At 48.0% G+C, this 20,452-nt stretch overlaps 1 protein-coding gene across 2 annotated transcripts in view; it reads right to left on the bottom strand.

Moving 5' to 3' along the window:
- Positions 1–1,307: 1,307 nt before the first annotated feature.
- Positions 1,308–20,452, bottom strand: part of hgh1 (HGH1 homolog (S. cerevisiae)) — a 26,322-nt gene continuing 7,177 nt past the window's right edge. For both annotated transcript variants that reach the window (XM_073055136.1, XM_073055135.1), the window contains exons 5-7: positions 13,734–13,825; positions 9,574–9,696; positions 1,308–1,705 (exon numbers count right to left, since the gene is read on the bottom strand). In XM_073055136.1, coding sequence (XP_072911237.1) covers positions 1,526–1,705; positions 9,574–9,696; positions 13,734–13,825 — 395 coding nt within the window. In that variant the 3' untranslated portion in view covers positions 1,308–1,525. The remainder of the gene's footprint in view (positions 1,706–9,573; positions 9,697–13,733; positions 13,826–20,452) is intronic.

The raw sequence follows: 20,452 nt of genomic DNA, 5'->3' as shown, positions 1-20,452 counted from the left end.
TAGGGGTTCTGTGTCTCAAGTTCACTGTCATATGCACAAGTACTGTACACGTATGACCAGGTGCAATGAGTGACTTACTTGTAGCACCACAGACATATGACATTCTCCTGCCTTCTCTCTGTAACCTTTGACAGTAATGTTCCCTATAACTTATTTTCACAGCTGTGTGGACCAACCATTGTTCTGAGCACAGCCTGAAGACTGTGCAACACTTGAGATTTTTTTTGTTATATACAATGAATATTGAGAATGAAAATGGAAAATAACATACTTTTGATTTTATTAATTGAAGAGTATAATGCAAACTGTACAACAAAGAAAATCTTTCACATTTCGTAGACTTTTTGTAGCTGTGTTCAAATTCCAGAGCGCAGCATCAAAGGCTATGTGCACGGGAGCATTTCAGCTACTGCGTGGCTGTGCAGGTTAGAGAGAACAGTGTTTGACACCCTTACTAATCAAGAACCTATCAACCTCCACTTTAAATGTATCCAATGACTTGGCCTCCACAGCCATCTGTAGCAATGAATTCCACAGATTCACCATCCCCTGGATAAAGAAATTCCTCAACTATGTTCTGTGGCTGTGCCCTCTGGTTTTTGGCTCCCCCAGAAGGGGAAACATTCTCTCCACATCCACTCTATATAGGCCTTTTGAATTTTTGTTATTCAATGAGACCCCCCCCGCCCCCGGCCCAATCTTCTAAACCTCAGCACGTACAGGCCCAGAGTCATCAAACGTTCTTCATATGTTAACCTTTTAATTCCCAGGATCATTTTTGTAAACCTTCCTCTGGACCATCTCCAATGCCAGCACATCTTTTCTTAGATACAGTACCCAAAACCACTCACAATATTCCAAGTGCAGTCTGACCAATGCCTTCTAAAGCCTCAGCATTACATCTTTGCTTTTGTATTCTAGACCTCTTGAAATGAATGCTAACATTGCATTTGCCTTCCTCACCACCAACTCAAACTGCAGATTAACCTTTAATGAATCCTGCACTAGGACGCCAAAGTCCCTTTTGCACCTCTGCTTTCTGAATTTGCTCCTCGTTTAGAAAGCTGAGGAAAGACGATTCTGACTGCCTACCCTATTTACATCTCTCAGAATTTTCTAACCTTCTATCAGGCCCCTGCTGCTCCAGAGAAAACCCAATCCTGTTGAACCTCTCATTATAGCTCATGCCCTCTGATCCTGGCATAATCCTGGTGAGCCTCTTCTGCACCCTCCCAAACTTTCACACCTTTCCTATAATGGGGTGACCAGAACTGTATCAACAGAAGAAAGGAGCACAGAAGGCAGGAGAGTTTGGAAATGATTTTATTTATATCAGTCAGCAAAGCTTGGGAAAATGAGATCTCCGCTTGCTCCAGGGACATTAGGCTGGATCTGAACTTCAGCGATGGGGGCTTGTGACACAGGGGTGGTAACCGTCACCTCCCAACATCCACAAAACCAAGGTCTTCTACCAACCTGCCACTCTGAACATGAAGTTATCGCAGGTCTCCACACAGGCATACCGTCATCTCTCCAGAACCTCTGGCATTTCTCCTGGCGCACCCTCTCCAGTCTTAAGAGGCTCGCCCTCGAGGCGCCTCTGCTCCTCCTCGTCCTGCCGCCTCAATGTCCTCTCCACGTCCTCGGGGATCTTCACCTCCAGCAGGTTCTCCATCCCAGCCTCGGGCTCGTCAGAGATCAGCACCTGGGGGGGTGGAGGAGGTACCAGGAGACTGTGGACAAATCAGTGACACCGATGGCAGCCATCTCCCACCTCTACAAGTGGGTCCTTGCCCAGTCTGATGGGGAGCAGATCAAAATGGTTTACTGGTGCAAGAAGATGAACTCTTGACTTCATAACGTACCTCACAGTCATAGAGTACTACAACACAAAACAGGACTTTCAGCCCATCTAATCCCCATATCTACAAAAGGATAGGCCATGTATTTAAGAAAGCATGCACTGGCATTGCAGAGGGTCCAGGAGAGGTCTGAGAGAGCGTGCAAGACAAGCATTTTACTGGGTTTTGGTACACGTAACAACAATAAAGCAATACTAATTTTACCTGCTGCTGTCCTCCCTTGGTGACTGCATTTGATAATCCCACTGGCAGGATGGTACTTCCACAGCACTGGCCAACCCATAACCCACCCCCCAATTCTCTCCCTCAGCATTGACGAGTCCAGATGAAAGATCAGCTGTTGATTCCTGTCCATGGATGCTGCCTGACTTGCTAAGTTCCACCAGCATTTGCTACCCTTGGTACCGATTCTCTCCCAACACATTCAACAAGGCTGCATTCGCTCGACACTGCCCTCCCCACAGGGCAGCACCCTCAGTCCCACAACACTGGAATGTCTTACAAAACAGTCGGGGGTTCTGGAATTATGACTAATTATGGGTGAACCAAAATAAGAACCAGTCTTTAAGGAAGAAAACTGGTACACAATTTAACTTCCAACTGAAACTTAGTAGCTACTGAAAACCAATCATTGGGTGTGGAACATTGCAGCTCTGTACGATTGGTAGGGGGAGACAACAGATGAATGTTCCTGCACAAATGCCAGAGCAATTCAGCAGGTCAGGCAGCATCTATGGACAGGAATTAACAGCTGACATTTCAGGCCAAGACCCTTCATCTGAACATCCTGATGAAGGGTCCCAGCCCGAAACGTCAACTGTTTATTTCTCTCCATGGATGCTGCCGAACCTGCTGGATTCCTCTAACATTTTGTACGTGTTACTTTAGATCTCCAGCATCTGCAGAATCTCTTGTGTGCTCCTGCCATTCGCACATTTAAGGCACAGTTCTGATTTGTCACTTAACCTTCCGGTAAGTTGTATACTCACGGAGACAGCCTTCAAAACTGTTACAAAGGGGGTACATTTTGGGTATCTGGCTTTCGGAACAGATACCAGCGTTGAATATTCAAAGGGACATGCTGCCATTGAAGAAATTCTGTAGATGTACCTGACTACACTCAGTGGCCACTAATGTAAATATCTAACCAGCCAATCGTGTGACAGCAACTCAATGCATGAAAGCATGCAGATATGGTCAAGAGGTTCAGTTGTTTTTTCAGACCAAACATCAGAGTGGGGAAGAAATGGGATCCAAGTATCCTTGACCGTGGAGTGCTTGTTGGTGCCAGACGAGGTGGCACCAGATCAGTCAGTGAGAAACTGCTGATCTCCTGCACAACAGTCTCTAGAGCAGGGTTTCCCACCCTACTTTATGTCATGGACCCCTGGTCTAGACATTACAGAGAATTGTGAGGGGGAGAAATAAAACATCAAGTAAGCAGCAGTTCTGTGGGCAAAAATGCCTTGTTAATGAGATGGGTCAGAGGAGAATTGTCAGATTAGTTAAAGCTGACAGGAAGGCAACACCAATTCAAATAACCACCCATTACACCAGTGGCGTGCAGAAGAGCATCTCTGAATGCATAACACATTGATATTTGAAGAGGATGGGCTACAGCAGCAGACCACAGCAGGTTCCACTCATCTACCTAATGAGTTAATTCAAGTTGTTAAGGTTCAGTCTGTGACTTTAGCAGGTGAAAATGTAGTTAATCGGTTATTGTTCTCTTTCAGTTGAAAAAGTTATAACATCGTGTCAGGACTCTCTCCCTTCTGGAGGTTTACTGTGTGAATAAAGACTTCTTCATTTCCCAGTTACAACCTCCGTGTGGTTTAGTGCTAGTGATTCTCAACAGAAAAGGATCACGAGAGGCCTCAGCAACAGGCCATGCAACGTCTGTGGAGGGAAATGGACAGTCGACTTTTCAGCTCGAGACCCTTCATCAAGGACTGGAGAGTGGGGAGTTTGCCAGAATAAAAAGGTTAGGGAGAAAAGTGGAGGAAGAGCTGGCAGGGGAAAGGTGGATCTAGGTGAGGGGGTGATGGTAGGGGAGTGGTAAGAAGCTGGAGGTGATAGGTGGATCTAGGTGAGGGTAGGGGAGTGGTAAGAAGCCGGAGGTGATAGGTGGATCTAGGTGAGGGTAGGGGAGTGGTAAGAAGCCGGAGGTGATAGGTGGATCTAGGTGAGGGGTGAGGGTAGGGGAGTGGTATGAAGCTGGAGGTGATAGGTGGATCTAGGTGAGGGTAGGGGAGTGGTAAGAAGCTGGAGGTGATAGGTGGATGTAGGTGAGGGTAGGGGAGTGGTAAGAAGCTGGAGGTGATAGGTGGATGTAGGTGAGGGTAGGGGAGTGGTAAGAAGCTGGAGGTGATAGGTGGATCTAGGTGAGGGTAGGGGAGTGGTAAGAAGCTGGAGGTGATAGGTGGATCTAGGTGAGGGTAGGGGAGTGGTAAGAAGCTGGAGGTGATAGGTGGATCTAGGTGAGGGTAGGGGAGTGGTAAGAAGCTGGAGGTGATAGGTGGATCTAGGGGAGGGTAGGGGAATGGTAAGAAGCTGGAGGTGATAGGTGGATCTAGATGAGGGTAGGGGAGTGGTAAGAAGCTGGTGATAGGTGGATCTAGGAGAGGGTAGGGGAGTGGTAAGAAGCTGGAGGTGATAGGCGGATGTAGGTGAGGGTAGGGGAGTGGTAAGAAGCTGGAGGTGATAGGTGGATCTAGGTGAGGGTAGAGGAATGGTAAGAAGCTGGAGGTGATAGGTGGATCTAGGTGAGGGTAGGGGAGTGGTAAGAAACTGGAGGTGATAGGTGGATCTAGGTGAGGGTAGGGAAGTATAAGAAACTGGAGGTGAAAGGTGGATCTAGGTGAGGGTAGGGGAGTGGTAAGAAGCTGGTGATAGGTGGATGTAGGTGAGGGTAGGGGAGTGGTAAGAAGCTGGAGGTGATAGGTGGATGTAGGTGAGGGTAGGGGAGTGGTAAGAAGCTGGAGGTGATAGGTGGATCTAGGTGAGGGTAGGGGAATGGTAAGAAGCTGGAGGTGATAGGTGGATCTAGGTGAGGGTAGGGGAGTGGTATGAAGCTGGAGGTGATAGGTGGATCTAGGTGAGGGTAGGGGAGTGGTAAGAAGCTGGTGATAGGTGGATGTAGGTGAGGGTAGGGGAGTGGTGAGAAGTTGGAGGTGATAGGTGGATCTAGGTGAGGGAAGGGGAGTGGTAAGAAGCTGGAGGTGATAGGTGGATCTAGGTGAGGGTAGGGGAGTGGTAAGAAGCTGGAGGAGATAGGTGGATCTAGGTGAGGGGTGAGGGTAGGGGAGTGGTATGAAGCTGGAGGTGATAGGTGGATCTAGGTGAGGGTAGGGGAGTGGTAAGAAGCTGGAGGTGATAGGTGGATCTAGGTGAGGGGTGAGGGTAGGGGAGTGGTAAGAAGCTGGAGGAGATAGGTGGATCTAGGTGAGGGTAGGGGAGTGGTAAGAAGCTGGAGGAGATAGGTGGATCTAGGTGAGGGTAGGGGAGTGGTAAGAAGCAGGAGGTGACAGGTGGATCTAGGTGAGGGTAGGGGAGTGGTAAGAAGCTGGAGGTGATAGGTGGATCTAGGTGAGGGTAGGGGAGTGGTAAGAAGCTGGAGGTGATGGGTGGATGTAGGTGAGGGTAGGGGAATGGTAAGAAGCTGGTGATAGGTGGATCTAGGTGAGGGTAGGGGAGTGGTAAGAAGCTGGAGGTGATAGGTGGATCTAGGTGAGGGGTGAGGGTAGGGGAGTGGTATGAAGCTGGAGGTGATAGGTGGATCTAGGTGAGGGTAGGGGAGTGGTAAGAAGCTGGAGGTGATAGGTGGATCTAGGTGAGGGTAGGGGAGTGGTAAGAAGCTGGAGGTGATAGGTGGATCTAGGTGAGGGTAGGGGAGTGGTAAGAAACTGGAGGAGATAGGTGGATCTAGGTGAGGGTAGGGGAGTGGTAAGAAGCAGGAGGTGACAGGTGGATCTAGGTGAGGGTAGGGGAGTGGTAAGAAGCAGGAGGTGACAGGTGGATCTAGGTGAGGGTAGGGGAGTGGTAAGAAACTGGAGGTGATAGGTGGATCTAGGTGAGGGTAGGGGAGTGGTTAGAAGCAGGAGGTGACAGGTGGATCTAGGTGAGGGTAGGGGAGTGGTAAGAAGCTGGAGGTGATAGGTGGATCTAGGTGAGGGAAGGGGAGTGGTAAGAAGCTGGAGGTGATAGGTGGATCTAGGTGAGGGTAGGGGAGTGGTGAGAAGCTGGAGGTGATAGGTGGATCTAGGTGAGGGTAGGGGAGTGGTAAGAAGCTGGAGGTGATAGGTGGATCTAGGTGAGGGTAGGGGAGTGGTAAGAAACTGGAGGTGATAGGTGGATCTATGTGAGGGTAGGGGAGTGGTAAGAAGCTGGAGGTGATAGGTGGATCTAGGTGAGGGTAGGGGAGTGGTAAGAAACTGGAGGTGATAGGTGGATCTAGGTGAGGGTAGGGAAGTATAAGAAACTGGAGGTGAAAGGTGGATCTAGGTGAGGGTAGGGGAGTGGTAAGAAGCTGGTGATAGGTGGATGTAGGTGAGGGTAGGGGAGTGGTAAGAAGCTGGAGGTGATAGGTGGATGTAGGTGAGGGTAGGGGAGTGGTAAGAAGCTGGTGATAGGTGGATCTAGGTGAGGGTAGGGGAGTGGTAAGAAGCTGGAGGTGATAGGTGGATCTAGGTGAGGGTAGGGGAATGGTAAGAAGCTGGAGGTGATAGGTGGATCTAGGTGAGGGTAGGGGAGTGGTATGAAGCTGGAGGTGATAGGTGGATCTAGGTGAGGGTAGGGGAGTGGTAAGAAGCTGGTGATAGGTGGATGTAGGTGAGGGTAGGGGAGTGGTGAGAAGTTGGAGGTGATAGGTGGATCTAGGTGAGGGTAGGGGAGTGGTAAGAAGCTGGAGGTGATAGGTGGATCTAGGTGAGGGTAGGGGAGTGGTAAGAAGCTGGAGGAGATAGGTGGATCTAGGTGAGGGGTGAGGGTAGGGGAGTGGTATGAAGCTGGAGGTGATAGGTGGATCTAGGTGAGGGTAGGGGAGTGGTAAGAAGCTGGAGGTGATAGGTGGATCTAGGTGAGGGGTGAGGGTAGGGGAGTGGTAAGAAGCTGGAGGAGATAGGTGGATCTAGGTGAGGGTAGGGGAGTGGTAAGAAGCTGGAGGAGATAGGTGGATCTAGGTGAGGGTAGGGGAGTGGTAAGAAGCAGGAGGTGACAGGTGGATCTAGGTGAGGGTAGGGGAGTGGTAAGAAGCTGGAGGTGATAGGTGGATCTAGGTGAGGGTAGGGGAGTGGTAAGAAGCTGGAGGTGATGGGTGGATGTAGGTGAGGGTAGGGGAATGGTAAGAAGCTGGTGATAGGTGGATCTAGGTGAGGGTAGGGGAGTGGTAAGAAGCTGGAGGTGATAGGTGGATCTAGGTGAGGGTAGGGGAGTGGTGAGAAGCTGGAGGTGATAGGTGGATCTAGGTGAGGGTAGGGGAGTGGTAAGAAGCTGGAGGTGATAGGTGGATCTAGGTGAGGGGTGAGGGTAGGGGAGTGGTATGAAGCTGGAGGTGATAGGTGGATCTAGGTGAGGGTAGGGGAGTGGTAAGAAGCTGGAGGTGATAGGTGGATCTAGGTGAGGGTAGGGGAGTGGTAAGAAGCTGGAGGTGATAGGTGGATCTAGGTGAGGGTAGGGGAGTGGTAAGAAGCTGGAGGTGATAGGTGGATCTAGGTGAGGGTAGGGGAGTGGTAAGAAACTGGAGGAGATAGGTGGATCTAGGTGAGGGTAGGGGAGTGGTAAGAAGCTGGAGGAGATAGGTGGATCTAGGTGAGGGTAGGGGAGTGGTAAGAAGCAGGAGGTGACAGGTGGATCTAGGTGAGGGTAGGGGAGTGGTAAGAAACTGGAGGTGATAGGTGGATCTAGGTGAGGGTAGGGGAGTGGTTAGAAGCAGGAGGTGACAGGTGGATCTAGGTGAGGGTAGGGGAGTGGTAAGAAGCTGGAGGTGATAGGTGGATCTAGGTGAGGGAAGGGGAGTGGTAAGAAGCTGGAGGTGATAGGTGGATCTAGGTGAGGGTAGGGGAGTGGTGAGAAGCTGGAGGTGATAGGTGGATCTAGGTGAGGGTAGGGGAGTGGTAAGAAGCTGGAGGTGATAGGTGGATCTAGGTGAGGGTAGGGGAGTGGTAAGAAACTGGAGGTGATAGGTGGATCTAGGTGAGGGTAGGGGAGTGGTAAGAAGCTGGAGGTGATAGGTGGATCTAGGTGAGGGTAGGGGAGTGGTAAGAAACTGGAGGTGATGGGTGGATCTAGGTGAGGGTAGGGGAGTGGTATGAAGCTGGAGGTGATAGGTGGATCTAGGTGAGGGTAGGGGAGTGGTAAGAAGCTGGAGGTGATAGGTGGATCTAGGTGAGGGTAGGGGAGTGGTATGAAGCTGGAGGTGATAGGTGGATCTAGGTGAGGGTAGGGGAGTGGTAAGAAACTGGAGGTGATGGGTGGATCTAGGTGAGGGTAGGGGAGTGGTATGAAGCTGGAGGTGATAGGTGGATCTAGGTGAGGGAAGGGGAGTGGTAAGAAGCTGGAGGTGATAGGTGGATCTAGGTGAGGGTAGGGGAGTGGTGAGAAGCTGGAGGTGATAGGTGGATCTAGGTGAGGGTAGGGGAGTGGTAAGAAGCTGGAGGTGATAGGTGGATCTAGGTGAGGGTAGGGGAGTGGTAAGAAACTGGAGGTGATAGGTGGATCTAGGTGAGGGTAGGGGAGTGGTAAGAAGCTGGAGGTGATAGGTGGATCTAGGTGAGGGTAGGGGAGTGGTAAGAAACTGGAGGTGATGGGTGGAAATGACAAAGGGCTGAAGAAGGTGAAATCTGTTAAGAGAGGATGGTTAAGCATGGGATAAAGGGAACCATAGGAAGGAATGTGCTGGTGACGGGCAGATTCAGAAGGCTGGGGAAAGGAAAGGGATGGATGATGGGTGCCGGATGCCAGTGGGAGAAGGAAAAAAAAGGCATGGGGTGGGGTGGCTGAGGGGAGTTGTTACCAGAAGTTGGAGAAATCGACATTCATGCTCATGATTGATAATGGTATTAGTATTGGTTTATTATTGTCACGTTCCACCAGAGTGAAAAGCTTGTCTTCATACTGTTCATGCAGATCAAATCATCACACAGTGCATTGAGGTAGAATTACAATGCAGAATAAAGTGTAAAAGCTACCAAGAAAGTGCAGTGCAGATAAACGATAAAGTACAACACCGTTGATGTAGGCAGGTTGGGGGCAGCCAAGATGGAATACGAGGTCCTCTTCCTCTAATCTGCATCTAGCTTTAAATTTGCAGTAGGGTAGGCCGTGGGGAGACGTAATGTGGGAATGGGAAGAGGAATTAAAATGGCTAGCCAATCTTAGAGTTATCCACAAATTGGATGATTCAGTTTATGACACTATCAACCAGATGATTGCATAAGTACCTGGATAGGAGAGGTATGAAGGGCTATGGTCCAGGTGTGGGTCGATGGAACAAGGCAGATTTGCACAGACTAGACGGCCAAACCGCCCACTTCTGTGCTTAATGATGTTGGCTGGAATGGGACGCTTCAGTTACGAGGAGAGCTGGGGTCTACTCTGGGGTCTGGGGAGAGGCTGAGGGAGTAGCTGTTACAGATAACGTACATAGTAGGTAACAGAGGCCTGGTAAACGCGACCCACTGAACCATATTACTGCCGAATCAAAACAACTCACCTCAATCAACTTCTCGCAAGCAGCCACAACGTCCGGCTCCTTCTCCCACTTGTGTAGTTCCCGTAGGATCACGTAGGTGTTTCTGTCCCTCACCACCTTACGCCCGTTCTTCGTCGCCACAAGCTACGACAGAGTCAGCAGAGATAAATATACAGATTAGCTTCGTCACACGTACATCAAGGCCTGCAGGGAAATGCGCCATTTGCATCAACAACCAACACAGCCTGAGGATGCGCTGGGGGCAGCTCCTAAGTGTCACCACACTTCCAGCACCAACATAGCTTACCCACAGGTCATCAACGCTAACCTGTGGGTCTTTGAGACCGGAACGGCCGGAGGAAACCCATGCGGTCACAGGGAGCACGTACAAACTCCACAGACAGAGGCGGGAATTGAACTGATCGTGGGTGCTGTACGCAAAGTTACACAGGACTAGTGCCAGCTTCCCACGAGGCTACAAGAAGCCAGATAGGGTGTTCAGTGAACGGTAGGGTTCTGGGGAATGTTACAGACCCGAGGGAACTAGATGTGCAAACACATCAGAATCAAGTTTCTGATGTGACATACGTTGTGAAATTTGTTTTGTGACAGTACATTGCAAATTCAAGGACAATTTTAACTATCATTCAACTATACATGAATACCGCCAAACAAGACAGTGTTACTCTGGGGCCATGGTGCAGAACACAGCACCAACATTCACACAAAGCACAAGGCACATAGGTCATATACAAGTCCAAAGTAAGTTTTATTATCAAAGTACATATGTGTCACCATAATCAACCAAAATTACTTTTCCTGCAGGCATACTCAATAAATCCATTACAGAATAATAGAATCGATGAAAGACTCACGAACTTGGGCATTCACCAATATGCACAAGACAAGAAACTATGCCGGTACAAAAATAAAGAAATAATAGTAAGTAAATAAATTAGCAAACAAGCAAGCAATAAGGAGAACATGAGATGAAGAGTCCTTGAAAGTGAGTCCAGAGGTTGTGGGGAACATTTCAAAGATGGGGTAAGTGAAGTTGAGCAAAGTTAATCCCTTTGGTTCAAGAGCCTGATGGTTGAGGGGTACTAACTGTTCCTGAACCAGGTGGTGAGAGTCCTGATGCTCCTGTACTTTCCTTCTGATGGCAAAGAGAGCCCATCTTGGGTGGTGGGGGTCCTTGCTTTCCTGTGACAACACTTCATGTAGATGCTCTCAATAGTGGGAGGGTTTTACCCGTGATGGACTGGGCTGTATCCACCACCTTTTCTAGAATTTTCCATTCAAGGCCACTGGCGTTCCATACCAGTCTGTGATGCAGCCAGTCAATACGCTCTACACCAGACATCTAAGGAAGTTTCTCAAAGTTTTAGATGTCACATCGAACCTTCACAAGCTCCTAAGGAAGTAGAGGCGCTGCTGCGCTTTCTTCATAATTGCACTTACCTGCTGGGCCCTGAAGAGGTCCTCTGAAATAACACTGAGGAATTGAAAGCTGCGGACCCTCTCCACCTCTGATCCTCCGATGAGGACTGGCTCATGTTCCCCTGGTTTCCTCATCCTGGAGTCAATAATCAGTTTTGCTGACATCGAATGAGAGATTGTTGTCATGGCACGACTCAGCCGGATTTTCAGTCTCCTGCCCACGTGCTGATTTGTCACCACCTTTGATTCGGCCTACGACAGTGGTGTCGTCAGCAAACTTAAATACGGCGCCGGAGCCGTGCTTAGCCACACTGGCATGTTCAATGTGAGTAGAGCATGGTCTTGCAGTGCACCTGTGCTGACGGAGACGGTGGACAGCAAGCCAATGTAATACAGTCACACACAGATATAGAACCCAAGTCCATGAATGTTGCAGCAGGCGAACACCAATGCAGCTCATCTTCTTTCAAGCAAACACTTGTGGGGGTGGGGGGGGAACACCGACTCCAGCACTCTGGTAGAGTGCCTGACTGTGCACCTCCCCAGACAGCTGCAAACAGGCAACACCACAGCCTGAGGCCTAGTCCTTGCTATGACTGAGGCCACGTAGCTCCACTGCTGCCTGCTCCCACAATACATAATAAAAAAAACTATAAATTACTGTAAGAAATACATTTTTTAAAATTAAATAAGTAGTGCAAAAGAGAACAAAGGAATAGGAGGTAGTGTTCATGCATTCATAGTCCATTTGTAAATCTGATGGCAGAAGCTGTTCCTAAAACATTGAGAATGTATCTTCAGGCTCCTCTACCACCTGTTTCTCCCCTCATTCTAAAGACCTAGGGTTAGATTTAATAAGGAGTGAACATTTGTGTCACCGACCAAAGCAGTCCGAGGATGTGCTGGAGGCAGCTCGCAAGCGTCACTGTGTTTCTGGCGCCAACGTAGCAGGTCCACAACTTACTAACCCTAACCCACACGTCTCAAAGTGGTGAAAAAGGCTTTTGGCAAACTGGCCCTCAGCAGGTTGAGCAGGTTGGAATTTGCTCCATCAGAGTTTGGGAGAATGATGGCTGATCTTATAGGCACATAAAATAATGAGTGGCAGAGACATGCTTTACCCCAGGATTGGAAAATCAAGAACCAGAGGGCACAGGTTGAAGGTGAGAGGGGAGATAATTAATAGGGAACCTGAGGGGCAACTTATTCGCCAAGTGGCTGGTCTACATATACAGAACAAACTGCCAGAGAAAGCAGTAGAGGTGCAGTTCTAGTTTAAACCCCACCGTGGAGCATTAGCAAACCTTCCTGCTAATCCCCCTCCAGTTCAGGTGCAAACTGTCCCAACTGTACAGGTCTCACCTTCCCTGGAAGAGAGCCCAATGATCCAAAAATCTTACGCCCTCCCTCCTACACCAACTCCTTCAACACTTGCTAAACTTTATGATCTTTCTGTTTCTGGCCACACTAGCACATGGTATGAGTAGCAATCCTGAGATCACAACCTTACCCTTTAACTTGGCAGCTAATTCCCCAAACTCACTTTGCAGAACCTCGTCACAATTCCTATCTCTGTCATTGGTACTTACATGAACCACAGCCTCAGGCTGTTTACCCTCACACTTAAGAATGTTGAGGACTAGATTGGAGATGACCCAGACCATGGCATCGGGAGGCAACATCTTGGAATCTTGTTCTCATCCACCGAACCTCCTTTCTGTTCCCCAAATGAATTGCCCATCACCACGGCTCGCCCACCTTCTCTTCTGAGTCAGTACTCTTGCACTGGCCATTTAACCCCTTTCCGCTTCCTGACTGTCACCCAGTTTCCTGTGTCCTGGACCTTGGGTGTAACTACCTCTCTATACCCTACTTGTCACCCCTTCAGCCTTGGAGTTCATCCAGTTCCAGCTCCAACGCCTTAATGTGGATTATTGGAAGCTGCAGCTGGATGCACTTCTCACAGTTGTAGTGGTCAGGGACACTGGAGATCTCCCTGCCTTCCCCCATCCTGCAAGGGGTGCATTCCACTATCCTGCCTGTCATCTCTACTGTCCTAACTGAGCAAATACTGTATAAAGAAGGAAAAACAAGAAATTGTGTGTATGGGAGAGGGAGAAAATTCTACCTACAGTTTTTTTTTTGGCCTCATCTCACTGAAGCCTCTCCTTGTTGAAACCTTGAAGAGCTCAAGACTGTAACTCTGTCCACTCTGACAACAGCGCTTTGCTTACCCCCGCCTTACTTTAATTTGTTCTTGCCTATCAATTCTGAATGCTGATTGGGCACTGCTTAATACTCCAAACTGCCACGAGTCGTTGCCTTTTCTACTCAGTCGATGAACTTGAGTGAATAACGTCTTCTCAGGCTTCTGCTCTCTGACTGGGTGTTGCTCAAATCGCTTGCGTTGCTGCGCTGCATTTTACCACAGATCAGCTCGTGTGGTATATCACGGCATCTTGTTGTGCAGGAGCTGGCTACGTCTCCAAAAGCAGTCATTGCATTGGGACATGGCATCTTGCTGTGCAGGAGCTGGTACAATGTCTCCAAAAGCAGTCATCGCATTGGGACGTTGGATATCTCTCCCCACCCCCCCCCCCCCCCCCGACCGAGATAGTTTGTCTCCCTCTCCCCGTGTGTCTGCGTCTCACACACACACACACACTCCACGTGTTGTGCTGAAAGCCAGTGTGAGTGAGGGGTCACTGCCCACATCTCTGCCCCCTCCCACTGATACGCACCAGGTTAATGGCCTCAAGCAGCATCCTGCGGATATCTGGGTCCTCCTCACGCCGCTTGTCCTCGGGCAAATACTGTAGGTCCACGGGCAGCCCTGGGTCACAGGTTAGAGAGAGGCCAGAGGTCAGGGGTGTCTACGGGCATCATTAACAGACATTCGTTACTCCCAGAAAGTGAAGACAGGCAAACAGATCGAGTGGGGCCAAAGAGTGGCCTCTGTCAGAAGATGAGGTCTGATGTCCCAACCCACCCTCAGTGCTCACACAAAACACTGGGAGACTGAGGTCAGGCAACATCTCTGGAGGGAAATGGACAACTGACGTTTTGGGCCAAGGCCCTTCAATGGAACTAGACAGGAAAGTGGCGGGGGTAGGGGTGGGGTGGGAGGAAAGAGAAGATTCCAGAATAAAAGCATCCATCATCAGGGATTCCCATTGCCCATGTCATGCTCTCTTCTCACTACTGCCTTCAGGAAGGAGGTACAGGAGCCCCAGGACTCACACCACCAGGTTCAGGAACGGTTATTACCCCTTGACCCATCAGCCTCTTGAACCAGAGTAGATAACTTCACTCATCCCAACACTGAACCTTCCCAAAACCTATGAACTCACTTTTGTGGACTCGTCCCGATATTTATTGCTCATTTATTATAGTTTTTTTTGTATTTGCACAAATTTATCTTTTGCACATTGGTTGTTTGGGTGCAGACTTTCACTGGTTCTGTTGTGGTCTTTGTATTTATCGAGTATGCCCACAAGACAACGAATCTCAGGGTTTTATCTGGTGATACACTGTCCACATCCCAACATTACTGGCGAAATCCTGAGATCAACAAACATGTCCACACAGATCCAGTATAGAACCCTTCTGGAGAAAAGAGAAACAACGGCATCAACGATCAGTGAATCGCCAGTAATCTCGGGATCTGGACAGTGAATCAAACATTTCCAATGGACCTCTCTCGAAGCTAGCCAATCAGAATCTTCTACTGCTAAACCGTTCACAGTGTTTCCAACCAGCCAACCAGATCACGGTGTCTAATCAATATCCATCCAGACCCCAGAGGAGTACACAAGCTGCCATTCTGAGACAACACCCTGAACTGTGCACTGATGCTAGTTTCTCGATTGGAACCGCAATGTCTGTAAACATTCTGTCAAGCTTGGCAATCAATCAAACTTCCCAATAGCCACCCGAGCTACTAATAGTCTGCAAGGTTATCAAAGTATGCATACAATTGAGATTTGTCCTCCCACAGGCAGCCAACCCTACAGAACTCTTCAGCTCATGTTCTCTGTTTATTGCTTATTTATCCATTATTATAAGTATTTTGCATTAGTCGTCATGGTGAAAGACATTAGCAGTATGGTGGAAGTTCCAGGTGTCGAGGGACAGGAAGTGTGTGAAGTTACCATAACAAGAGAGAAGGTTCTTGGGAAACTGAATGGTCTGAAGGTAGATAAGTCACCTGAACCAGATGGTGTGTTCCCCAGGGTTCTGGAAGAGGTGGCTGAAGAGATCATGAAGGCATTAGTAATGATCTTTCAAGAATCACTAGATTCTGGAAGACTGGAAAATGTCACTCCATTCTTCAAGAAGGGAGAGAAGCAGAAGAAAGGAAACTATAGGCCAGTTAGTCTGACCTCAGTGGTTGGGAAGATGTTGGAGTCGATAATTAAGGATGAGGTCTGAGGGTACTTGGAGGCAGATGATAAAATAGGCCGTAGTCAGCATGGTTTCCGCAAGAGAAAATCTTGTCTGACAGATCTGTCGGAATTCTTTGAAGAAATAGCAAGCAGGATAGACAATGGAGAATCAGTTGATGTTGTATACTTGGATTTTCAGAAGGCCTTTGACAAGGTGCCACACATGAGGCTGCTTAACAAGCTACGAACCCACGGTATTACAGGAAAGATTCTAGCATGGATAAAGCAGTGGCTGATTGACAGGTGGCAAAGATTGAGAATAAAGGGAGACTTTTCTGGCTGGCTGCCGGTGACTGGTGTTCCACAGGGGTCCATGTTGAAACCGATTATTTTATGTCATATGTCAATGACTGGGATACTGAAATAGATGGCTTTGTGGCCAAGTTTGCGGCGATATGAAGATAGGTGGAGGGGCAGGTAGTTTTGAGGAAGTAGAGAGGCTTAAGATAGACTTAGATTAGGCGAATAGACAAAGAAATAGCAGATGGAATACAGTGTCAGGAATACAGTGGCAGAAGAAATGAAAGGCTGACCATTTTCTAAATGGAGAAAAAAAATACAAAAAAAAAGAGGTGCAAAGGGACTTGGGAGTTCTTGTGCAAGATTCCCTAAAGGTTAACTTGCAGGTTGAGTCTGTGGTGAGGAAGGCAAATGCAATGTTAGCATTCATTTCAAGAGGACTAGAATATAAAAGCAAGAATGTAATGGTGAGAATTTACAAAGCACTGGTGAGGCCACACTTGGAGTATCGTGAACAGTTTTGGGTCCCTTATCTTCGAAAGGATGTGCTGAAACTGGAGAGGGTTCAAAGAAGAAAATGATTCCAGGATTGAATGGCTTCTCATATGAGGAGCATTTGAAAGCTCTGGGCCTGTATGTGCTGGAATTCAGAAGAACAAGGGGTGACCTCACTGAAACCTCTCAGATGATGAAAGGCCTTGATAGAGTGGAACTGGAGATGTTTCCTATGGTGAGAGACTCAGAATAGAAGGGCGTCTTTGTAGAATGGAGATGAGGAGGAATTTCTTTAGCCAGAGAGTGGCGAATCTGTAGGATTCTTTGCCAAAGGCAGCTGTACAGGCAAAGTCTTTATGTATATTTAAGGCATAGTGAATAGATTCTTGATTAGTCAGGGCATGAAGGGATACAGAGACAAAGCAGGAGATTGGGGCTGAGAGGAAAATTGGATCAGCCATGATGAAATGGTGGAGCAAACTTGATGGGCCAAATGGCCTCATTCTGCTCCTATATCTTATGGTCGTTATTAATCATTTTGAATTTGCCCAGTAGTTTGTCTTTCACATTGTCCATCTTGTATGCAGTTTTTCATTGATTCTTTGTTGTTTGCAGTCCAAGTACTGCACAGAAACAGGCCCTTCAGCCCATCTAGTCTGTGCTGAACCATTTAAACTGCCCTAGTCTCATCAACCTGAACCATCGCCCTCCATATCCCTACCATCTAAGTATCTATCCCTTAAATGTTAAAATTGAGCTCGTGTGCACACCTGCGCTGGCAATTTATTCCACACTCTCACGGCCCCGAGTGAAGATATTTACCCTCATTTTCCCCTTAACTCTTTTCACTCTTAACCTCTAGTTCTAATCTCACCGAACCTTGGTGAAAAAAGCCTACTAGCATTTACTCTATCTATACCCTTCACAATTTTGTATACCTTTATAAAATCTCCCCTCAATTTTCTACTTTCCAAGGAATAAAATCCTAACCTATTCAATCTTTCCTTATAATTCAGGTCCTCCATCCTTTTAATTTTTTTCTATGTTCTTTCAAACTTAGTTAAATCTTTTCACAGCTCTAGAGGACCCTGGTCAGACCCCACTTGCAGTACTGTGCACAGTTCTGGTCGCCTCACTACAGGAAGGATGTGGAAACCATAGAAAGGGTGCAGAGGAGATTTACAAGGATGTTGCCTGGATTGGGGAGCATGTGTTATGAGAATAGGTTGAGTGAACTCGGCCTTTTCTCCTTGGAGCGACAGAGGATGAGAGGTGACCTGATAGAGGTGTATAAGATGATGAGAGGCATTGATCGTGTGGATAGTCAGAGGCTTTTTCCCAGGGCTGAAATGGTTCCCACAAGAGGACACAGGTCTAAGGTGCTGGGGAGTAGGTACAGAGGAGATGTCAGGGATAAGTTTTTTTACTCAGAGAGTGGTGAGTGGAATGGGCTGCCAGCAACAGTGGTGGAGGCGGATATGATAGGGTCTTTTAAGATACTTTTAAATAGGTACATGGAGCTTAGTAAAATAGAGGGCTACAGGTAAGCCTAGTAATTTCTAAGGTAGGGACGTGTTCAGCACAACTTTGTGGGCTGAAGGGCCTGTATTGTGCTGTAGATTTTCTAGGTTTCTGTTTTCTGTTTGTAGGGGCCCAAAATTGCACACAATACTCCAAATTAGGCCTCACCAATGTCTAATACAACTTCAACATAACATCCCCACTCCTGTACTCAAAACTTTGATTCATGAAGGTCATTGTGCCAAAAGCTTTCTTTACAGCCCCATCTATTTGTACCGCTATTTTCAATGAATTCTGGACAATTTCTTTGTATCCATTGTGAATTCCCACAAATAAATGAATCTCAGGGTTATATATGGTGACTTATCTGTACTTTGATAATAAATTTACTCTCAGTGGCCACTCATTTCAATTCTATTTCCTATTCCATTAAGAGCTCTTAAAGATATTGGAGTCAAGGGATATGGGGAGAAGGCAGGAACGGGGTACTGATTGTGGATGATCAGCCATGATCACATTGAATGGCAGTGCTGGCTCAAAGGGCCGAATGGCCTACTCCTGCACCTATTGTCTATTCCCATTCTGACATGTTTATCCGCGGCATCCTCCTTGCTACGATGAGGCCACATTCAGATTGGAGGAGCAACACTTTATATTTTGTCTGGGTAGCCTCCAAACTGATGACATGAACATCTTTTTCTTTTATAAATCCATTGATTCTCATGGCTACTTAGACTATACCTCTTCCCAGCCTGTCACTTGTAAAAATGCCACTCCCTTCTCTCAGTTACTCCGTCTCCACCGCAACTGCTCTCAGGATGAGGCTTTTCATTCCAGAACTAATAAGATGCCCTCCTTCTTCAAAGAAAGGGGTTTCTCCTCTTCCAATATCAACGCTGCCCTCACTCACATCTCTTCCATTTTGCGCACGTTTGCCCTCACCCCATACTCCTGCCACCCCACTGGGGATAGGGTTCCTCTTGCCCTCACCCCACCAGCCTCCACGTACAACACATAATTCTCCATATTTTCTACCATCTCCAACTGGACCCACCACCAAGCACATCCTTCTCTCATCCATCCCCCCCCCCCCCCACAGAGATCACTCCCTAAGCGACTCCCTTGTCTGTTCAACCCTCCCCACCTGCAAGTGGAACAAGTGCTACACCTAACCCACATCTCCTCCCTCACTACCATTCAGGGCCCCAAACAGTCCTTCCTGGTGAGGTGACACTTCAACTGTGAGTCTGTTGGGGTCATATACTGTGTCTGGTGCGCCCGGTGGGTCTCCTGTATATTGGAGAGAACCAGTGCATATTTTGAGAGACTGTTTCATCAAGCACTGGGCTACATCTGCCAGAAAAAGTGGGTTCTCCTGGAGGCTGCCCATTTCAATTCTACTGCCATTCCCATTCTGACACGTCAATCCATGGCCTCCTCTAATGTCGCAACGATGCCACACTCAGGTTGGAGGAGCAACACCTTATATTCCGCCTGAGTAGCCTCCAACCTGATGGCATGAACATCGATTTCTTGAACTTCTGGTGATTGCCCCCCCCCCCCCCCCCACTTCACCATTCCTGTTTCCTCTATCACTCATCTCCTTACCTGCCCATCACTTCCCTCTGGTGCTCCTCCTCCTTCTTCCCTTTCACTGTACGATGAAATATGTGACAATAGACAATAGGTGCAGGAGTAGGCCATTCTGCCCTTCTAGCCAGCACCGCCATTCACTGTGATCATGGCTGATCATACACAATCAGTACCCCGTTCCTGCCCTCTCCCAATATCCCTTGACTCCGCTATCTATAAGAGCTCTATCTAACTCTCTAAAATTGGCTGACTATCTAAATAGTCAACCAGTTTTGCTTCACCACTCTAATGGCCATAGATTTCAATGTTTCAGGGAGAATGGAGGAAAAGGGGACCCAATTTCAAATGCTGCAGTATGTTTGATGGACTCCAGCACTTGACATTTTGGCACCGTTGCATAGTGACTAGCGAAACACATTACAGAACCACCTGTAAGACCAGAGTTCAGTTCCCAATGCTGTCTGTGAGGAGTTTGTACCTTCTCCCTGTGACCTGTGTCCTCCAGTTTCCTCCCACATTCCAAACACGTACAGGTTAGGGTCAGTGACGTGACTGACGGACAATGAGAATAGAAGGAGGCAGCACGGTAGTGTCAGGCTAGCATAACGCTTTACAGTGCTATGACGTGTTCATTCCTCCGCTGTCTGTAAGGAAGCTGTACGTTCTCCCTCTAATCACACAGGTTTCCTCTGGGTGCTCCCGATCCCTCCCACACTGAAAGATGTATGGGTCTGAGTTAGTAAACTGTGGGTATACTATGCTGGTGCTGAAAGTTTGGTGACACTTGTGGACTGCTCCCAACACTTCACAGACTGCACTGGTCGTTGACGTATTTCACTCTATTTGATATATATGTGACAAATAAAACTAATCTCTAATCTCTCTATTTATTTTATTTCAAGATATAATATGGAAAGGCCTTTCTGCCCCTTTGAGTTGTGCCGCCCAGCAACTCACCGATTTAACCCCAGCCCAATCACAGGACAATTTACAATGATCAATTAATACCATAAGATATAGGAGCAGATTGAGGCCATTTGGTCCATCGAGTCTGCTCCACATGGCTGATCCAATTTTCCTCTCCGCTCCAATCTCCTGTCTTCTCCCTGTATTCCTTCATGGCCTGACTAATCAAGAACCTATCAACCTCTGCCTTAAATGTACTC

This window comes from Hemitrygon akajei, chromosome 8 (genome assembly GCF_048418815.1).
Source record: "Hemitrygon akajei chromosome 8, sHemAka1.3, whole genome shotgun sequence".
Lineage (NCBI taxonomy): Eukaryota > Metazoa > Chordata > Chondrichthyes > Myliobatiformes > Dasyatidae > Hemitrygon > Hemitrygon akajei.
This window is presented reverse-complemented; position numbering and strand designations above follow the sequence as displayed.